Source organism: Podarcis gaigeae (genome assembly GCF_964106915.1).
Source record: "Podarcis gaigeae genome assembly, chromosome: 11".
In the NCBI taxonomy this organism is placed as follows: Eukaryota; Metazoa; Chordata; class Lepidosauria; order Squamata; family Lacertidae; genus Podarcis; species Podarcis gaigeae.
This window is the reverse complement of record NC_139687.1, coordinates 29996836-30016436: the sequence shown is the minus strand read 5'-3', so window position 1 is coordinate 30016436 and position 19601 is coordinate 29996836. Positions and strand designations below refer to the sequence as shown.

General features: G+C 41.6%; 1 protein-coding gene across 4 annotated transcripts; it reads right to left on the bottom strand.

Annotated features, from left to right (window-relative positions):
• Positions 1-1387: 1387 nt before the first annotated feature.
• On the bottom strand, positions 1388-17734 carry ARRDC3 (arrestin domain containing 3). Of its 4 annotated transcripts, none has more exons than XR_014556290.1 (8): positions 17062-17625; positions 12016-12097; positions 9681-9828; positions 7062-7164; positions 6444-6700; positions 6177-6339; positions 5200-5513; positions 1388-4857 (listed from the first exon to the last, which is right to left on the bottom strand). XR_014556290.1 is itself a non-coding variant. In XM_083703293.1 (8 exons), exons 1-8 carry the CDS (start codon positions 17339-17341, stop codon positions 3549-3551), a joined length of 1245 nt encoding a protein of 414 aa, XP_083559419.1. In that variant the 5' UTR covers positions 17342-17734; the 3' UTR covers positions 1388-3548. The 4 variants fall into 4 exon arrangements, 3 of the variants coding, with proteins under 3 accessions (XP_083559419.1, XP_083559420.1, XP_083559421.1); XM_083703293.1 differs by having other exon boundaries at positions 1388-3605; positions 5359-5513; positions 17062-17734; XM_083703294.1 differs by lacking the exon at positions 17062-17625 and adding an exon at positions 14533-15106 and having other exon boundaries at positions 1388-3605; positions 5359-5513.
• Between the last annotated feature and the right edge of the window lie 1867 nt (positions 17735-19601).

The window sequence follows — 19601 nt, the reverse complement described above, 5'->3', positions numbered from 1 at the left end:
TCCTTGGAAATTAGGGATACTTGGAAGCTATGACCTAGGAATTCCAAAATATAAAGCTGGCTTTTGTTGTCCCAGGTAGGCCTGCATCAGGGAGCAACAATGGAGACAGGAGAGGCAGCAGGGAGTGATAGGGTGTGTTGGTGGGTGTGTAAGTGTAACTTTCTGCTAGTTATTAGAGCATTTCATTCTCCTAGCATTTTAAAAGATGCTCATTACTCTGCAAATTAATTTTATATGCCCCACAGAGATCACTAGTTTGGCAACCGTCACGTTTATAAAATAAGTATGGGAATTGATGCCGTCCCCTTGCAACCATGTTAGAAACACATGCCAAATTTTCTTGTGAGATCTTTTTAATTTTTAAAAGTTGAAGAAATCATGTGCAATGATTGCATAAACTTAGAATCACAGAATCAGAGCTGGAAGGGAGCACAAGGGTCATTTAGTCCAAGCCCCTGCAATGCAGGAACCTTATTGGCCAACATGGGGCTCAAACCCATGAACCTGAGATTAAAAGTCTCATACTCTACCGAGTTATCCTTTACTTCAATAAATAGTTTTGCTACGATCTTCAGTGAGGGAGGAAGTTGCTCCATTTGCCTTAGCACACCCTCCCCACCCCCTACAGCATGGGTGCAATTACCACACACAGTTTGTTATAGGGCACAAGGAAGACTCCTCCCAGTCTGTGTACATAAACATAGTATCAGACCATTATGGGAAATGGCCTGTACATGCCTTCTACAGTCTAGGCCATCTCTCCACACCAACAATTCATTCCTGTTCCAAGATGGCTTAACTGAGGTTGTGCACACACCTACCATTCATAATCACAGTCTGGTGTGATGCCTATTCACTTGAATGAATGGGTGGATGAATGAATGGACACAGCGTTCTCAAATACCCTATGGTGAACATTGTGCATGCAATTGCTGCATCTGCAGTGGTCTTCATCAAACACGTGCAAGTACGACAAACAATTGCTTTTTGTTTCTCCATATAAAATCGCTAAATTAAAAGCTACTGGTGTGTTGTTGTTTTTTTAAAAAAAGGTTTATTATCCACAAGGAAGAGCAATAGGAAAAATTAAGTTCTTTTCCACATATTGTTGTCTTGAAACAAGAGTCTACAAGGACATATTCAGCACCAAACAAAAAGAAAAAAAAAATATAATACAAACAGCCATTGAATATAATCCATAAAGCAAACATTAAATATTGCACTTGTTTTTCTAACATTTTGGATTTTATTTCCCCCCAATTTTTTTTAAAAAAATTGGAGAGATTTTGAAGACTGGACTACAGCTCAGAACCTCATATTTTACAATGTCCAGAAATTGACCAATATCTTATGAAATCAAAATAACAGTAATGCCACATGTGTAGGATTTTTTTTTTGTAAAAACAATTTTTATTTAATAGTGTTCACAACTTTAAACCTGATCAGAAAATTAATGTGATGCAATGCCAATTACTACAATATTGGTCAATCCTGCTTCATATGGAAATTTCCATCATACTGTGATAAATGTAATGCTATGCATAACAGCAATTGTTCCCTAGTTGGTTGAAACAGCAAAGGAAAAAGGAAGAAAACCACCAAATGCCCTTTTATGTCACTATCCCATCAAAAATATTCTCAAAATTGTGTGTAGAAGAGGGACATTCACAAAATTGCTTAGCACGATTGTTAAAAAAAGTTCCATCACTCAGTTTCCTTATTACCCAGTATATGAAGTTTGCTTGCTGAAGGCCAAACTCTTTTAAGTGAATCACTTAAAACGTGACTCATTTTATACTGGGTTTTTTTTTTTTTCACCCTGTTATTGTTCTAACATGAATTGTTGTCCATGCTTCTGAAAGGCCACTTATGGAAAAGCCTGTCCTGTTTGCTATGCTATGAAGCTTCAACAATGGTTATAAAGCATGGAGCCTTAATGCAGGAGCCACACCACTGTAAATCTGAACATCAGGAAGGCTGCATTTGGTAAAAATAATAATAATCAGTCGTGAGTTTGTTCCTGAAGAGGACAGTTGTGTGTCAAAGTATATCTTTAATGCTGAAATACTAGCATTTGTGTCAAGAGCCTCTCACACCCATCACCCACCAGTTTATTCTTTGTAATCTGTACTGAACATCACTCTGAATTATGCAGTCAAAGCAATTCTAGTTACTAATTTTACTAGTATAATTCTTCACTCTTGGAGAGAGTGGCAGTCCTTGGGAAATCTTTTCCAAAAGGATCCCCTTTCTATCCTTTAAAATACACTGTTCATTTGAGAAAAGACTCCCTCTCATCCCAACTAAAAGTTCAGTACAAATATTTTACACAAATTTGTGGTCATGGGATAACTACGTATAAAAATAAATTCATTTTCCCCATCCCATCTCACTGGTCGAGAAACTCCTATGTGAAGCACGATATGAATTCTACACAACTTTTCTCCAGTAACTCTTGGCTGACAAATGTTGGGTGCTAACTTATGTGGCTCATCTTAAAAAAAACACACCGTAACTTGACCAAGCCCTTCTTCATCATGTCTCATGTTTTGGAAAGATAATAAGAAATGAGGATGAGCTCCTTTGTGTATGTCCCTTTTCCAAGTCCCCCTTTCTAAACCAAACAAAAAAGTAACGAAAACAGGAAGGAACAAAAAAAATTCAACAGTGCAACATAAAACACAAATAGCATTTCAACGTTTTGGCAAGTGATGAGTTCACCTGAGATTAAGTGATTTTTAGGCAGTCTGTAACAAAATTCTTCTTTGCGGTAATAGTAGAAAGGCAACAAATTCTTAAAAGGAATCAAGAAGGTATACAATCTTGACGAAGACTCCTATTGGTTTTCTTCGGTTATCCCCCCCCCCCCCGCATATCTGTTGCTTATCTACTACAGTAGGCTGCAAAACATACAGCAAGGATTGGCTTGAAGGCATTGATGTTTATAATAAATCCACAGCAGGATCCAAGCTGAAGAAGTGATACATGGATCAGTCTTATTAGGACAATTCTGAGCATGTGCATATGCAGGAAAAGTCCAGACTATATTGTTTGTTTTTCTAAATAAAAAAAGTCAGTGCATTTGTCATCGTAAAGTTTTCAAAGCTTTCTTTTGCTCCTTGTTGTGCGGACCACAAACAAGTTAAGAAGGGGGTAACAACAGTCTAACATAAATGAGAAAAAGCTGTAGTGACACCGAACCGCACAACATAAGCATTGAGCATGTGCAAATTTTCAAATCAAAAGAGGATGTCGTCCCTCTTGCAACACGGTGAGTGTTTTGACACATGAGTGTAGGCTATTAAGGCTGCTCTTAGTATGTGCCAGTATACAACAGGGAGGAAAAGCTCAGATCTTCAAGCATGATGAGCAGTCCTATGATGTTTGCTGTAGGCTTCAAAAGCATAATCACAGGTTGTTTCAGTATTTCACCTTTTCTTTTATGCAAGAACTTCCTTTTAATGTGTTGTCTCCGTAGGACACCTTTATCCGCAACACGGCGAAAATACATCTCAGACCCAAGTCAACTCTTCTTATGAAGCATTCCTTCAGCGCGAGGGGCAGGATGGCCTGTCATCTGAGGGCTGATCTGGGTTTGGATCAATCTGAGCAAAGGAGAGAAAAAGAGTTAATGCTTTGCTGTTGCTTTTTAAAGCAAAAACAGCAACACCACCTTTCTAGAACAAAGGAGCCTTAATCATGAAAAATGCTAAAAATGATAATTTTATTTGAAAACATTTAGAATTTCCGTGCTATTTTGCACATTTATTTTGGGTTGGCATCCATTTTTAGAGGGCACTATGTTGTTTTCAGTTAATGCATCTTCCTCATTTACAATGTATGAAATAGCCTGGAAGGCTGTTCAAAAGAGGAATGAGAAAACAAGTTGTCAACTCAAGTGCCTTATTTTAGCAGGAGCCTTCTTACTGGCAATCATTGAATATGCCAATCCAGAGAACTTCAAGCCACAGAATGCTATATGGGAGTCCACCATAACTAAAACAGATGCACACCACTCTGTGCTCAGTTACAGCCACACACAGCTATAATTGACGTGACTGCTAATGTTGCAATCCTATCCACACTTTCCACACTGAACACAGTGCCAGTGCTGAATAGCACAGTCATCCTTCAGTTGAGGAAAACATTTAAAGCAGTTAATTACAAAATCAACTTGGTATCTTGCATTTAAAGCAACATAATTTTATTGATTTTAAAAAGAGGAATGAATCAGCTGAAGTGTAGGTACATTTCATGTATCTGTTTTTGTATGTAACACATTGGTTCACATATATTTATACTGGATGAGCAAGTTGTAACAAACAACGAACTGGGCAGAGTTGGAAACTGAACTAGTTTTTTAAAAAACCGTACACATCATCATATGCTGCTACATAATGGTCAAGTCCTTAAACAAGCATTACTTTATTATTATGACAGAGCCCTACTAATTTAAATCAAAACAGCTGAGTCTTGAGCAGGGGTTGGCAAACTAAGGTCCGCAGGCTGGATCAGACCCAATTGTCTTCAGGATCCGGCCTGCGGACTATCTGTGGATCGGTGTGGGGATTCTGTTTGGGCTGCGCCATTCCCCCCCGCACCATTCTACCCCCCCCCACTGCGGTGGCACCTCCTCCCTAGAGGAGGAAGGGGGCTGGGCTGAGCTGGCTGAAGTGCCATTTTAAGCAGCCCCTCTCTGGAGCCAGCCCTTTCATGCTGCTCATCTTCCCTCCGCCGCCGCCCTGGTGCTCCTGTGGGCCAGAGAATGGAGCAGACAAGCTCGCTCTTCCTACCCACGAGAAGGTTATGCACAGCAGCTGGGATTGGGGAGGAGAACCACTTGCCCCCTCGCCTCTTCTTCCAGCTCCTCCCCCGGTGCCACTTCTCTTGCCCGCCACACGGTCTGAGGGACAGTGGACCAGCCCACGGATAATATTTTTTAAAAAAATGCCGACCCCTAGTTTTGAGCATGTTTATCTGTAAGTGGCAGCCCAAGCTAGTTAACCACTGGGACTATAAACTGTAATGAATTACTTTGCCTGTTTCTAGTGAAAGATGTATTTCCAAATTTAAGCGATCAGCCAGTTATTGCTATATAAAAGATGCACTGCAGCAGACGTTTGCCAATATATTAATCTAATATAGGAGAACCAGAAGGAATCGGGTAAGCTGAAATAGTCTGCATGAGCCAATGACTACTGCCTAGTAACTGCCTAGTCCAAGCAGGCAGAGTAAGACCACCTAGGATGAAGTATAGATTGCATGATCTTGAGGGATATTCTAGGAAGAATAGCACATGCAAAACATAGTCTTATTTTAAAGAGGAATGCAGACTTCGCTATGTACTTGTAACCTTACCTCAGAATAGAGTGGAGGAGGCAGAAATCGGAACTCCTGGATATAGGCGAATAATGGTCCTTGAAGTGCTCTTTCAAAGTCATCGCAAGCAGCTACAGGTGCTAGGCTGGACTGTCTCTGCTCTTCTGTGACCACTTCTGCATAGCTAGGAGGTGCTGAAGGCAAAAGTACACGCAGTTCGAACAATGTTCTTATGCATGTCAAGATATATAACATGACAAATATATTAAACTTTAGTTATTGTGATTTGCACAAGGTAGATATAAGAAAGGCTCAACAGCTGGTCTGTTTGCTCTAATTTTATTGGACAGTTTTGGTAAACTTATGACTGGATGCTAAAGCAGGTTTACCATCATGCACAGGAAACTACATGCATGCTCAAACTGTTTTTGTGCAATCTCAGAGGAGGAAGCTAGCGAGACACTGTCACCTCTTGAATGTTAGGTGAGAAATACCAAGAAGTGATAACATAATTCAAGGAATTAAGGTTTTATCTACAAGAAGCCTTGAAGACTACAGATCAAGAAGGCCCAAAAAAAGAAAGTGTGTTGATATCTTTCATATCTGTTGATTGTAAGCCTCTTCTAAATTAGTACAATTCAACAGACGTTATGGTAGCTCAGCCCTAAAAAATTTTTCCAGGGGAGAGCAGGCCTGAGTTTCCTGCTGTCAGAATGATACCATGGTGATTCCTAGCAGATAATTCCACCAGCGTGCAACAGGATTATCAAAGTTTGTATTAGTAAGATACTAAGAGAATAAAGTGCTCATGTAAGAATACACCAACGAACAATATAGAATCTATGTGGTCAAATTACCTTCGGGTCTTTCAGGCAGGGTCAGACCAAGCCAATTCATGTTCATGCTACACTGGCTGCTCACACTTGAAGTTCTGCTGCCAAACGGGTGTAAAGGGATAGTACCAATGACAAGTGGTAAATTAAGAAATAAGTCCATTGCACCTGGAATATCCACGTATACCTAGAAGATAAGCAACACAAATTTATGAAAAGTTGAAACTATACATCCACGATGAATATTTGTATTAGAGCATTGAATATCTAAAGGTTACATTAAGTTCCTACCATTAGAGAATATTCCACGCGGATTATACTGCAATCAAGGATAGAGGGAGAGACGGGTGGAATTTTTAACTGCTTGCCATTCCAGGTTTCTGTCTTCCCCGATGACAGGGATTCCCCACGCAAGTTGGCAACAAGCTGCTTCACTTCCTTCATTTTCCCTTTCGCATAGAATGCCTGTGTTTGATAAATGGCAGCTTTTGGCACCACCATCCGGGAGGAACAGTTCTCAATCTCTGCGAAGATCTGAATTGATTCACCTTCAATGAAACAGAGAACAGATACATTAGATGAAAGGAAGACAACTCAACTTAAAATTCAAACATTACAGCTGGTAATACTATTCTTGCTTAGTCTAGCAATGCTAAGAACATTCAACAGTTCAATGGGAAGAGTTCTAGGATCAACCCCAACAAGATTATGGGAGCATGTACAACCTCCATCCCATTCAAATAAATGGAAAAACAAACTGGTTGCAAATGATCTGAATTACGCCCCTAGGCAGTAAAGATGCAAAACTAATGTATGCATCAGTTGGTAGGACATTCTGTTTTGCTGAATCCAGGAAGCCCTCTCAGAAAGCCACATCCTCCCATTTGAAAAAGAACTCATGTTACATACCTGGGGTATAGCCCTTCCTTTCGATTTTGGCACTTAAGGATATTGGGCCTGAGGTACAAAACCAGCAACAGAGAGTCTTTTCTTTTGTGCCTGCTTGGGGTGACTGAAAGAAAAAGAGAATAAAGATATTAAACATTTACATTTTTAGCTCAGTGGAAGTAACACAGCTCTGTATATTCACAGGGTTGCTTCCAGACAGCAGCTTTTCAGCAAAGGTAACTACAACCCCAGATATGAAACAGAGAGTACCCTATTAAAGAAGGTACCCTATCTGTTATCATGAGGGTTTGAACATATAGTTGCAGTTTTTGCACAAAGGTTGCTGTTCCCTCCCATGCTGATTTTGCTAGTGTATCTGGACGAGCAATGATCAACAGAGTTTTGGGCAGAATTCACACCTGTCTGGCTATCATGTCAATGTGCCTGTTACCATTACAACGGTAGAAGAAAGCTAATGTCTGGAAGTGTCCAAATGTCACAGAACAATGATTCCTTGTCTCCCTTACCCATTACATGAGAAAACTAACTGTGTAAAGTAGGTGAGCTTCCATTAAATCTGCTTCCAACATTGTTGGAAATGGGTTCATAGTAAAATGCAAAAAAGAAAAAACACCTATCAATTTTCTCACTCCTTAAATCAGTATACTTGCACTTAAGACTAAGTGTACTAGGTAAGCTTAATGGTAGAGTATGTAATATACATTAAAAGGCTTAATGCCTGATATATTCAAGTAGGACTGGGGGGGAAAGTCTGTCTGAAACCTTGGTTGGGGAGCTGCAGTCTATAGACCAGTGAGTGGCCCTTCAGATAATGTTCGACTACAACACCCATCATCCCTGATTGTTGGGTCATGCTGGCTGGAACTGATGGGGCTGGAGTTCAACAACACCTGGAGGTTCCCCACCCCTAGTATAGACAATCCTTGGACTAATGTACTGCTTTGGTATACGGCAGCTTCATAGGTTTCTACATTAATCCTGATGAATATAATAGGAATGATCATAACCATGCTTATTTGGACACTGGTTTAAATGAGATTTGCTGCCAAATAAATATACTTCAGAGTGCAATCTAAATATGAAAAAAATGCAACAGACTGCATCTTAAAGCCAGATCCACAATGTAATTATGCTCTCAAGTTCTTGTTCTTAAACCTCAGGTTTAGGCCCAGAGGTAAGCACCAGGTCTTTTGCACCTTTTCGTTCTTCCCTACCTCACCTTTAAATTTATTTATATATATATATATATATATATATATATATATATATATATATATTTGAAGACAGGGTGCCTGAGTACACTGCAAAGTGCAGTGATGGTAAGATTCCCTCAGCCCCTTGACATCTTAATATGCCCAGAGGCACTCTATGCATTTATGTTATGGGCATGTGCCCCAAGTATTTTAAGTATCCATCAACACATATGTTAAGGCTCAAAGTCTAAACAAACTTAAAGCCAGATTTTATGCACACCTGGAAATAAGCTTCACTTAACTCAGTTAATTAAGACTTCCTTCCACTCAAACATGCAGGCAGGCATGCTAAATGGTTGTAATGCTTACCAAATATCTAGAAATCAACTTACTGTATGAAATGAAGCTTACTTTCAAATAAGTAAATTCTGGTTCATGATCTTAGAATATAAGCCAGATAGACATTCTAAGTATATGTGTTTAGAATGACCGTTTTTTTTTAACCTATTGTAATAAGCCCAAATTGACTGAAACCATATACCCGAATTCCAAAAGCTTTCCCAATTTCAGTATGAATTACTTCCAGGTATGCATGCCTTAAGTCTGAAATTTTCAAAACATTTAATAGTGTTGCCTTCTGAACATTTATTGCATGAAGTGATGTCTCACATCACCCTTTATTTCGGACACCAACATTCATTTCTTGACAGGAAGGTACACAAAGGTAATTATATTCTTGTTCCCCCACCCCATATGAAAACAATTCCTTGTCCAAACCCACAAAAATCTATAGAAATATTCATGTTGATTTTGGTGGGTTTTAAATACAGTCCTATGTCCTCCCAGATAAAATGACTTTTCAGCCATAAGCAAAAAGAACCCTGTTTCAATGGACTTTTCTTTACGTGTTCCATTTTCACATATTTAATTAAAATCCAGGAGATAATAAAATAGTTCAGGTCAGATTGAAATAATCTTATTAAAATGTCAAAACATTTATCAAAATAAGATTTTATGATAACATACAGAAGTATGATCATTTCTCCCCATTTGATAGGTAAATTATCAGTAGTAGAATAATGAATAATGCACGGCAGTACAATTGGTTGGTTTTTTTTTTACATTGCTTGATCAAGCTGCAACATTCTCAAGCTGAAGTTTCTTGCAGAAATACAACTGTTCCATATAGCAGTTAATTTTTATTAGAACAGTTAAAATACATTACTTTAAAAACAAGCAGCTTAAAAATACTTGATTAAATTATTATAACAATGTTACCACTTACTGGGTCATTATAGTCTTATACTTTAAAGTATTTATTTCACTGTACTTAACAATTATTGTTACACGTTTTGATATTTCATGGACCATGTGTTGCTGGTTTTTATGCCAAAAACAAAGAATGAGTAATTCTGTCAATTCTTACCAGTAATGAAGGAGTGTTGATATCTATATGTTCAAAGACTGTAAATTCCTTCTTTAATTTTACTGGTAGAAGCCAAGGCCTGTGCAATTCTGCTTTCACCCAATAGCGCACACTGCCATGTCTGCCTTCAAATGAGGTAGCAAGTGGTCTGTTCAGGACACAAAGGTCAAAGCTGAATGAGTCTTTATTTCTGTTGTTGTCTAGCTTAAGTATACAGTGGGTAATAATAAGTTGTACTGTACTGTTAATGCATCATAGTATGTAATTAAGGATAATTTGTAGGATTTTGATGTTCAATTAGTTTGGGAGAAATATCTCTGTAGTTAAGATTAATTGCTGAGCAGATATACAGAATACAACAATATTTGTACTGAAATTGCACTGTAGAATGCTACAAGGAAACATTAATCCAACCCACAACCCAGTTAAGCTGAAGTACTTGGATAAACACAACTTACTCCAGTTGAATTGGAGCACAACAAATTTAAATCCAAGTGTTCCACCTTAACCTCATTTGGGACCAGGTGATGTTTCTTTATTCTCACAAGGAATCACTTTTTAAAACTAGGGAGTAGGTTATACAGGCAGTAGCTAAATGAGGCCAACAAACTCCTTTGAAATAGTTGACTTCCAGAAAGACCCAAACTTCTACTGTATTAAAGTCAGGAAGTATTTCAGTTCATATATGTTTTCAAGGTCAGAGTCAATGAATGTAGGAGATGCTCCTTCAATTCCTGTAGTGCTTGGCTGTTCCTTAATAGTTACAGGTATGTTCTCAGGCATGAGAAGATACGAAATTATTTTGTTTAACCACTTTATGCTTGTATTTGAAAAGCTGTTTTTCAGAACTTCCAGGGGAAAAACAGCATCCATCTGTATACTCTGAAACTTTAATGGAGGCATACAGGAAATCTGTTAGAGCCAGAATGACATCATTAAATTTCTTGGTATTAAGAATGCACCTAGAATAGCAGAATTAAGATGATAAAATTATACATTATTTTCAGCTAATATACTCTTATCTATGCTACTAAGAAACAGGCTCATTAAAAAAGAATCACAACTATTAGAGGTTGAGTTGATGGCTTTGGTGTCTCATCATTATTCTCATGCCAGTTCTGCAACCTAGAGGTCAGCTAACCTTTTCTCATCTAAGTTTGCAGGGTACATTTCTACAGGTTGCCCTGCATAAGTAGTTCTGTCTGAGAATTTCCTACAGATCCTTTTTCCCTCATGAAACTCAAATAACACATTTATTGCCTTGTACATTAATTATACTCCAAAAACATACTTTTTAAAAGTAGCCTTCTGACTGGAGTAACTAAATTTTGTCACATTGCATCTTTGGAAAGGAACCCCATAGGATGCTGAGCACCTGCAAATGCCACATAGGCTAGAAAACTGCAGACACTCAAGGCTCTGCGTGAGCTTTCAATATGCAACACGAAAGCAGTGACTGCATCGTTTTGCTGCAAGGCTTACAAACATGGTTATTATTCCAATTTCCTTTATGAAAATCTCCTTCTCTCAGCCTTCCATCCTTCCTGGTTTCCTCCAGTCACTTTCTATATATATCTATCTATAATCTCATAATGTTTAAGCCACTGATGTGCATATATATCACTCCCCTCCTCCTCTCTTCTAGTATTTGAACTCATAATCTTACAATGTATTTTCAGACCTTCCTCCTAATTTCCTATTTTTAAAACACTTTAATGCTACTAATTCCTTTGTCATTGCCTTCCTTTGACCTATATCTCCTCTTCTTCTATTGCTCTAATTCTAGCTTTCTTTATATAATCACTATCTTACAAACGCCGAGCCACTGCCTTCATTGAACATTTCCTCAACACTCATATTTTATCCTGCTTTGTTCTGATTTATGTCTTCCTGGCTGTTATGTTTCAACATGTTCAACTGAAACAACAAGCTACAAGTTCTGTACACCCTTAATTTGACGTGGAAGTCATGCCAGCAGCTCTAAAAGGACCAGTGATCAATTGTTTATCCCATTTGTAGCAAACCAACTAGGTCATGAGCTGAGCAAATAGAGTATCTTGGGTGGGGAACAGGATTTAAAAGGGGATTACTGACCAAAGGGCAATAGTTGGTCCAGTTTTTCCCCATTATTTTCCTATTATGAATTAAAGGAGTCTCTTAATAGTTGATCAGGACAATGCCCTTGCAGCATTTTCTAGTGCAATCTCCATGACCATTGAAAAGGGTTTTTTCTTCCCTCTGCCCCATCTCAACCTATGAGTTTTAGGACTATCGATTTGTTGCCAGTATGCTCTTTGCCAGTCTCTGACACAACCCAAGTAGCGCATATACTTACGTCTGTGGAAGCTCAAAGCTGAATGCATATTCGTGCCGTCCTGAATGAATGATGTGGAGGCCTTCTTCAGAATTGTCATCATCTAGGAGGGAAAAACCCAATATGCTATTCCACCTGTAAATATTGTACACGTATCTTAATATATTATACAGGATTTGCAGAGAGAGGAATCAGTGTAAGCATTATTAGTGGGGAGGGGCAAAACTGAAAACATCACCCTCAATTTTGTTGTTCCATTGACCTGAATAGCTTTCTATTATAGTAACTGGTCTGTGATTAATTCCCAATATGAATTTTAGTTTCAAATTGTTATATTAATAACAATTCTTTATTTAAATTCAGCAGCTACTTTTATTTCAGCAATATTCATCCCTGCTAACTTTTCTTGTGTTATCTTCCCCTGTGTCTGAATTCAGGCTGCAAGCTCCTTGCAGGTTAAGGCTGTATTTAATCTACTATGCACCAATGTGCCTGCTACATTTTTTATTGCTTACTGATGAATGCTTAACAGCAATATTAAAAATAATAATACTCATTTAATACCAAGTACTGTATTTAGCTTATTGTCCGGTCAAAGTCAATATAATTATTTCCAAATAAGGCATTTTGAGAATAAGGGTTTTTACTGAAACCCATTCAAACACAAAACTTTCTTCGTCCTTTTAAGGACACCTTGAAAGTGTCAGAAATTGACATCGATAATACCACACATTAATCGGAAATATCTCAAAAGATGCTTTTGGACTGAATCTAGCTGAGGAGATGAAGTACAGAGGCAGGAGAAGGCAATGTTCGTTTTAAAGGTGACCTTCCTTGCCCTTCGAATTCCTGGATACCTTAAATATCAAGGAAGACTCAGTTGAAATTCCCACAAAACTAGAAAAAGGGCTGCATATCTCTCAAGACGCTGATAGGGAAATTCGGGTTAAGACTATATTGTTAAGGTTTGTGGCAATATATGAAAAGGGTGATCAAGCACCGACTCTAAAGGTGCAAATCAGTTAGCCATGCCTTCTGACTGGTGCCCTTGAAATTCATGGGGGGGGGGCACAAAAGTCATTGCATGACAAAGGACAGCTTGCTTGCCTGCCCACACCCTCCAGGCTCAAAAGATTATTATACAGAGAGAACCGTAAAGGAACTAAGAATGCCATTACGTACAGGCAAAACGTACTAAATGTACTAAATCTAAATGCAAGTTAAAACTCCCTGGCGTCTTCATAATGTAGAAACGCTGGGTCATTATAATTGTGTTTTTCCTGAAAGAAAAGCTTTCGTGTGATTTGTGTTAGTGTACGTGGTTTTTAAATATATATATCTGTTAATTTTTTTCCACTGGGGTTTTTGTTTTTAGAATCTTCCCCCTTTTCCTTCTTTCCTCCCCCCTTTCTGCCAGCTCAGCAGTTTCCCTTCAGCCTCAGCAAGAAGAGCAGCAGCAGCCGAGCTGTGGTAAACAAGTGCTGAGCTGTCAATCACAGACTAGACTCAAGCAGGAGAGGACCGGCCTAAACCGGTGCGAGCAGAGTCCCAGCCAGCCAGCCGCTCATATGCATACAGTATACATTGCGCTTCCCGAGCCAGCCTATTTGCTCAGCGGCTCCGCACCCCTCAACCGAACTTGCTTCGTTGTAGGCGTCATGGAAGGGGGAGGGGGGGAGAGAGGGAGAAGGAGAGGGAGAGAAGAACAGCCGCTTCTTTCCCTCCTTCGGCTTCCGGTCCCCGATGCTTGGCATGGCATGGCGTGGCTCAGCAATGCCCTTTCCGGCTAACCGGGGGGAAACGTGACAAAAGGCAGCGGCCGCCTCGCCGCAATTAAAGCAAAATGCAAAAGATTGCGGGGGGCTGGGTAGGGAGAGAGAGAGAGAAAACGGGGTTCGCTTCTGCAAAGCTGCAGCCAGGGAACTCTTAGGTCTGCTAAACGCAAAGGCTGCAGTTAAGCGGGACGTGGGGATCCAAGGCGCGCTCACCCCCTTTCCAAATATACCTTTGCCTAAAATACAGGAAAGCTGCTTGCGTTGCCCTGTAAATTGGGGGGGGGGGGAGAGGGAGAATGATTATCTTTAGAATAAACAATCCGTCTCCCATTTTAAGTCCGCAGACTTTCTGTGTGACACGGGTGCTAACCCGGGCACCTGCACATTCTCAGGGTAGAACTGGCAGAACACGTGCTTTGCATAGACACGGTTGCACACATTCAATCGCTGGGGAGGGCTGCTGTCCGCCAGTGCCGGCTATACCGAGTTACGTGGACCAACGATCTGGCTCCCTTGTAAGGGGCAGCTTTTTGTTACTGTGTTTCTTGGGGGGAATCCCGGTTCTGCGCGGTTTAAGGCTGCACCCAGCCAACATTGTATTTCTCCAGCAGCTATATGCATGTAGGGTGGAGAGATTGCCAATTCCCGCAGGCTTCCAATGGCTGCATTGAGAGGCCCAACCCCAACTGGCATGGTATTTGAGCAAGGCTTGCTGTTGATGTCATAACACACGAAATATTCGGCCATGTTGACTGGGTTTGACCTCGCTACTGCTGATTTGTGAACAAGAGTGGACTTTGGTTGTACGTGACGGCGCGCACATCCACATCCCGACGCTGATTGAATCCACATGTTCAAGACCCCCCCCCTTATTTCCAAGCATCCGCGGTTTAGACGTGGCAACAAGGAGCCTTGCAGATAGGTCGGCCCGCAAACCGATGCGCCTTTTTATGCACCCGCGGGACTAGGAAAGATCCCGCTAAAGAATCCGCGGGCGGACCCCCCCCCATTGTTTTAATGGGTCTGAACTTAATTGCGGGGGGGGGGGAGAGAGAAGGCTTCAGTATGCAACTTTCACCGACACACAAAATGAACTGGAGAAGCCTGGAGCCCGTCTCGCGAGGTGCAACAGCAGCAGGTGCGAGCAAGCAAAGGCGCCCCTTGCAGCAACTGGCCCTTGCACCGCACGTGCCGGCCAGCTAAGTCAAGCGCTCCAGGGCCGGACACAAAGCAGCTGCGGCGGGACAAAGGGGAGCCCGTAGCGGACCACAACCCGCGACCGAGAAGGCACCCGAAAGCCCCTCCGCGCAAACGCTCGCCTTGCAAGACACTGGCGAGATCCGGAAACGAGAGCCCCGCCTCCTCTCGCCGCTCCTCCCTCCCCCCGCCCTCTCGGGCTCACCCGCCTCCCAATCAAGGCCAGGCATTACCTTAGCAACAGGCTAACAAACCCCGGTGGGCCAATGACGGTGCGGGTGCTGGGCGGGGCTTCCTTTCGCGAGCACGCTACGCTGAGCAGGGTTTCTGCCTTCCGCGGCTAAGTCATTGAAACTCCCTCGGCCAGCTTGCCTTGGTGCTGGCGCGAGAGGGGAGAGGGCAGAGGGCGCGGGGCTCGCCAGCCAAGCAGGCCACTCGCTGCCTTGGGCGGCAGGGGGGAGAAGGATGAACGTGCTCAGCCAAGGTCCTCCCCCTAGGTTCAGATACTCGAAAGCTTAGGTTTCTGCCATTATAAAGACACACAAGCACACACACTCACGGGTGGTTGGGGTCCTAGGACGCAGCTAGGGCATTAACAGGTGCAAGCTTAGTTCTGCTTTCTGGAAAAAGGCACTGAAAAGAGTCTCTTATTTCACTTGCAGCCCATCTTAAAAAGCTGCATTGGTTATTTGTGCATGCGTGGCTTGGATGGTTTTGCCCCTTTTGCATATCTGTTACTGAGCAGCAGCATTTTAAGATTCACAGTGCCGGGGGTAGGCTATGCACTTTTGCACTCCAGCTGAATTAAAGGGTATGCAGTTTTAAGACTGCATAAAATTCTTCCACTTCCCTGATTAATACGTTTCACCCGCCCATCCTTTGCGTGCAATGCAATATATACTGTGCAACTTCCTAGTGCATTAAAAAACAAAAGCACGACACTCGATATGAGCCTTCTACAAAATTCTCGTGTCCGCAGCAAATCTACTGCATATATATATATGTGTGTGTATATATATCTATATCTATATGAGAAAACGCAAGGAAAAATTACATAACCAGTTTTAACATTTTCTTGTGCTAGGAATTAAGTCATCGCCACCACCTGACGCGTAGAGCCAATCTGCTGTGAGGAGAAGGAGCACCCCCTCCCTTCTCTTCAGTACTGGTCCCAAACAGGATTGAACCGCTTCTAACAAAGGGTGGAAACTTCAGAAAAACAACCTTAGAGTCTCCTATACTTGCACACTGATGCCATTTGGAACAATAGATTAACAATGCGAAGGCCAATTAACCCCTCGACGAGGTTGATCCTCGTTTTCCAAATCAATGCGGCTCTCAAATTGTAGAATTCTTCGCAATGACACAGCCCATGGGATGGACTGCAGAAGTCCCCAACTTCGAAATGATGCCCTAATTCAATAATGGATTCGCCTACATGAGGGTTCTCCACCCACCCCCAACATAGCTTTTACATATGGCTCGTTGGCAGAAGCGTTATAAAAGAACAAGGCGGATTTCCCAACTTTTCCGAGCTTAAGGGAAAGGGAACGTGGACCTACACGTGGGGTGCTGAAAGCAAGTGTCAAAATAAACCGCAGGGAACCCTTTCTCTTGCTAACAATTCTCCATCTGAAGGCGACATCACTTGCCAGCTCGAAACCCCGAACTGGGGGCATTAGCAAAACAATTGTTGGGGATCATTTAGGTTTCGGTAGGTTGATGCAAAATCCCCCACCCCACATGAAATTTCTTTTTAATTATGAAGTCTCTTAAAGAGCAGGCTGGAGTTGGAGAAAAGTCTTTATCTGGAGCCACTTTATAGATGCACCGAGATCTTGGGGGGGGGGGGTGTCACCCTATTTGCTTCCTTACACATTCTATGGCTTTAAATAGCTATGCATCTGACGCGGTGCTCCTAAACACTTACAGGAGAGCAAGTTCCATTGCATTCAGTGGGGTTTACTTCTGAGTAAGCGTGCTAGGGATCAGACTGCAGTGATCAAAAGAAATTTGCCTTCCGATAGAAACCCCCCCCCCAAAAAAAAACAACAACCCGTCATTTTAGAGTAATCAGTTAAAAATTCAGACTTACCTCTTTCGTGTCCAATTAAGATATCTTTATGGTTAAAATATTCTACTTCTTCAGTGTAATTCTGTGTGTAGGCAGTGTTGGATCCAGCATTTCTAGATTCAGTCCAGCGTACTTTTGCATGTCCTCTTGCATGGATTTTAAGCGATTTGACTCTAATTTCCCCAGTCACTTCTAAATTCACCCTTCCTGAGACTGTATCCCCGCTAGAATAGACGGGGACGTTGCTGTCATTAAGACAGTCAAAGCTTATTGTCAAACTCTTCACCTTCCCCAGCACCATGTTGAGTTTTTTGTTTTTCAATATAACAAAAGTCTATAAAAATATACTGTAAGAAAAAAGGAGGGGGAAGAGAGAAAAAAGTCAAGATCTCATATAAAAATGCGATCTCCGCCTGACACACTGATCAGCTCCTCTGCCCTGCGAAAAAGGCTGCGGGCAGGATCAGCGTGTTCCCTACGAGCACTTCATCGGGGTTGCTTAAAAAGTAGGCAAGGCGAGACGCCGCGCACAGCTGCTCTCCGGCTCTGTGGTCTCCTTACAAAGACAGGCGACTGGTCGCTGCCTGCTCGCTTTAAGGAGCTTTGTGAAAAACAACCCCAGCGCGCAGGCGCGGCGCTTCTCCCCTTATACAGTAGGTGTAACAGAGGCAGAGCGGCGCGCTCGGCTGCGTGCAAGGCAGCCGCCTTCCCTTTCGCGTGCAATGAAAGCTGCCTTTGCAGCGAGAGCAGCGGTTTACGACCGTCAGAAGAGGAATGCATTGCTTTCCTAGGCTGTGGAAGCAAGAAATGGTCAGAGGAGAAGGGGGCTTACCGGTTAGAGCTCCTCCAAACAGCCGAGCCCAGTTTAGAAACCTCATAGTGTTTCATGCTAGGTAGTGATGGCTTGCAATGGCTGCAGGGCAACCTGCATTACAAAGAAGCGAAATTATTGTTTTTTAAAAAAATACCACGGCATACCAGGAATAACACTAAATGGGAGCAGTGACGGAATTAGCATCTTTTCAGAGGGAGGCAGAAATCTCCGCAGTTGGGGAGGTTGGTCTGCTTTGCTTTGCATTTAGTTCTAGATTTTTTGAAAAAGAAGATATGCTTGGAAATCTATGCTAAGGGCCTGGACATCTAAAATTTACTTGCAAATATTCGCAGGTTTTCTATATGAAGACAGCTTTCTTAAAAGCTCCCGAGGTGGTTTTCTTATTGAGACCTATGCTATTAAAGCCCAATCGCCTGTGATTTGCATTGCTATTGTTATAATTTATCTGCCTTGTGCCATCTTTTTAAAAAATGCTGTATTGGCTACAGGTCAATTGATTTGATACAATTTTATTAATTTGTTTGAGAAAGATATGCTGCATGAAAAACAAGGGTGGATTCACTTTGGTTGGTTTCTATTATATGCATCTGCTCAGAAACAAGCCCTCTTGAGTTAAATGAGATTTAATTCCTGGCAAGTGTGTACAGGATCACAGCCTTCAAACCATTAATGGGATAATAGAGCACTGCTTTCACTCACAATCCTACTTGTCACTGGCCTCTTCAGGTATTTTGTAAGCAAAGCTTTTAGTCAAAAGGTACAAGTACATGGTTTTTGGTGTAATCACAGAATGTATATTAGCTATTCAAAAGTTCTAGCATTTTGTTCACAGATTATTTGCTTCTTGTTGCACTTCTAAGGGCCAGATGAACTCATCATTTCCTGAGTTTATAAATATAGTTCACATATTTTATTTTGAGCATATGCATTTCTGCTGAAACTTCTTGACTCAGAATTGCAGCTCAGATTGCAGCATGGCTTTGAGCTGAACTCAGCATTTCATGAGGAAGTTACTCACAAGTAACCAAGTACTTTAGAGCTGCAGTTCTAAGCATACATGCCAGGAAGTTTCACTGAACTCTTGGTAGTGCTCATTGCTGAGTACACATGCTTATGAATAGACTGCAAAAGTTTAGGACTTCAGTTACATAGAAGTACTGGTATTTGGTCAAAAAGTCATTCTTGTTTTCGCTCGGTTGACACCTGGTGGAATTCCAGTACTCTGAAGTGATTCTGTTTGTGTTTCTGTGCCACCTTGTGGTGAATGAAGTGCAAGCTATAGACACATTTCATTGGAATGGGTAGACCTTGTGTGCCTGTAGCATGTGTCAAATTTTATGTTATGTGCCCAGAAAAGTATACATATGGGGTTTTTTTTAATGGATGTCCTAGAAAGTTTGTTTTGATTTTGTGCATGCATATATTTAATGCATATATTTAAGAAGGGACGCAGGTGGCGCTGTGGGTTAAAGCCTCAGGACTTGCCGATCGAAAGGTCAGCGGTTCGAATCCCTGCGGCGGGGTGCGCTCCCGCTGCTCAGTCCCAGCGCCTGCCAACCTAGCAATTCGAAAGCACCTCCGGGTGCAAGTAGATAAATAGGGACCGCTTACCAGCGGGAAGGTAAACGGCGTTTTCGTGTGCGGTTCTGGCTCGCCAGAGCAGCGATGTCACGCTGGCCACGTGACCCGGAAGTGTCTCCGGACAGCGCTGGCCCCTGGCCTCTTA

Bases quoted from the DNA above. Each gene is read 5' to 3' on its own strand.
- ARRDC3 (XM_083703293.1), bottom strand. From the start codon at position 17,341: ATGGTGCTGGGGAAGGTGAAGAGTTTGACAATAAGCTTTGACTGTCTT. The intron at 9,829-12,015 runs GTAAGTATATGC...TGTCCTGAACAG, and splicing joins AGCTTTGAGCTTCCACAGAC to ACCACTTGCTACCTCATTTG. The intron at 6,701-7,061 runs GTATGTAACATG...GTTTCATTGAAG, and splicing joins AAGGAAGGGCTATACCCCAG to GTGAATCAATTCAGATCTTC.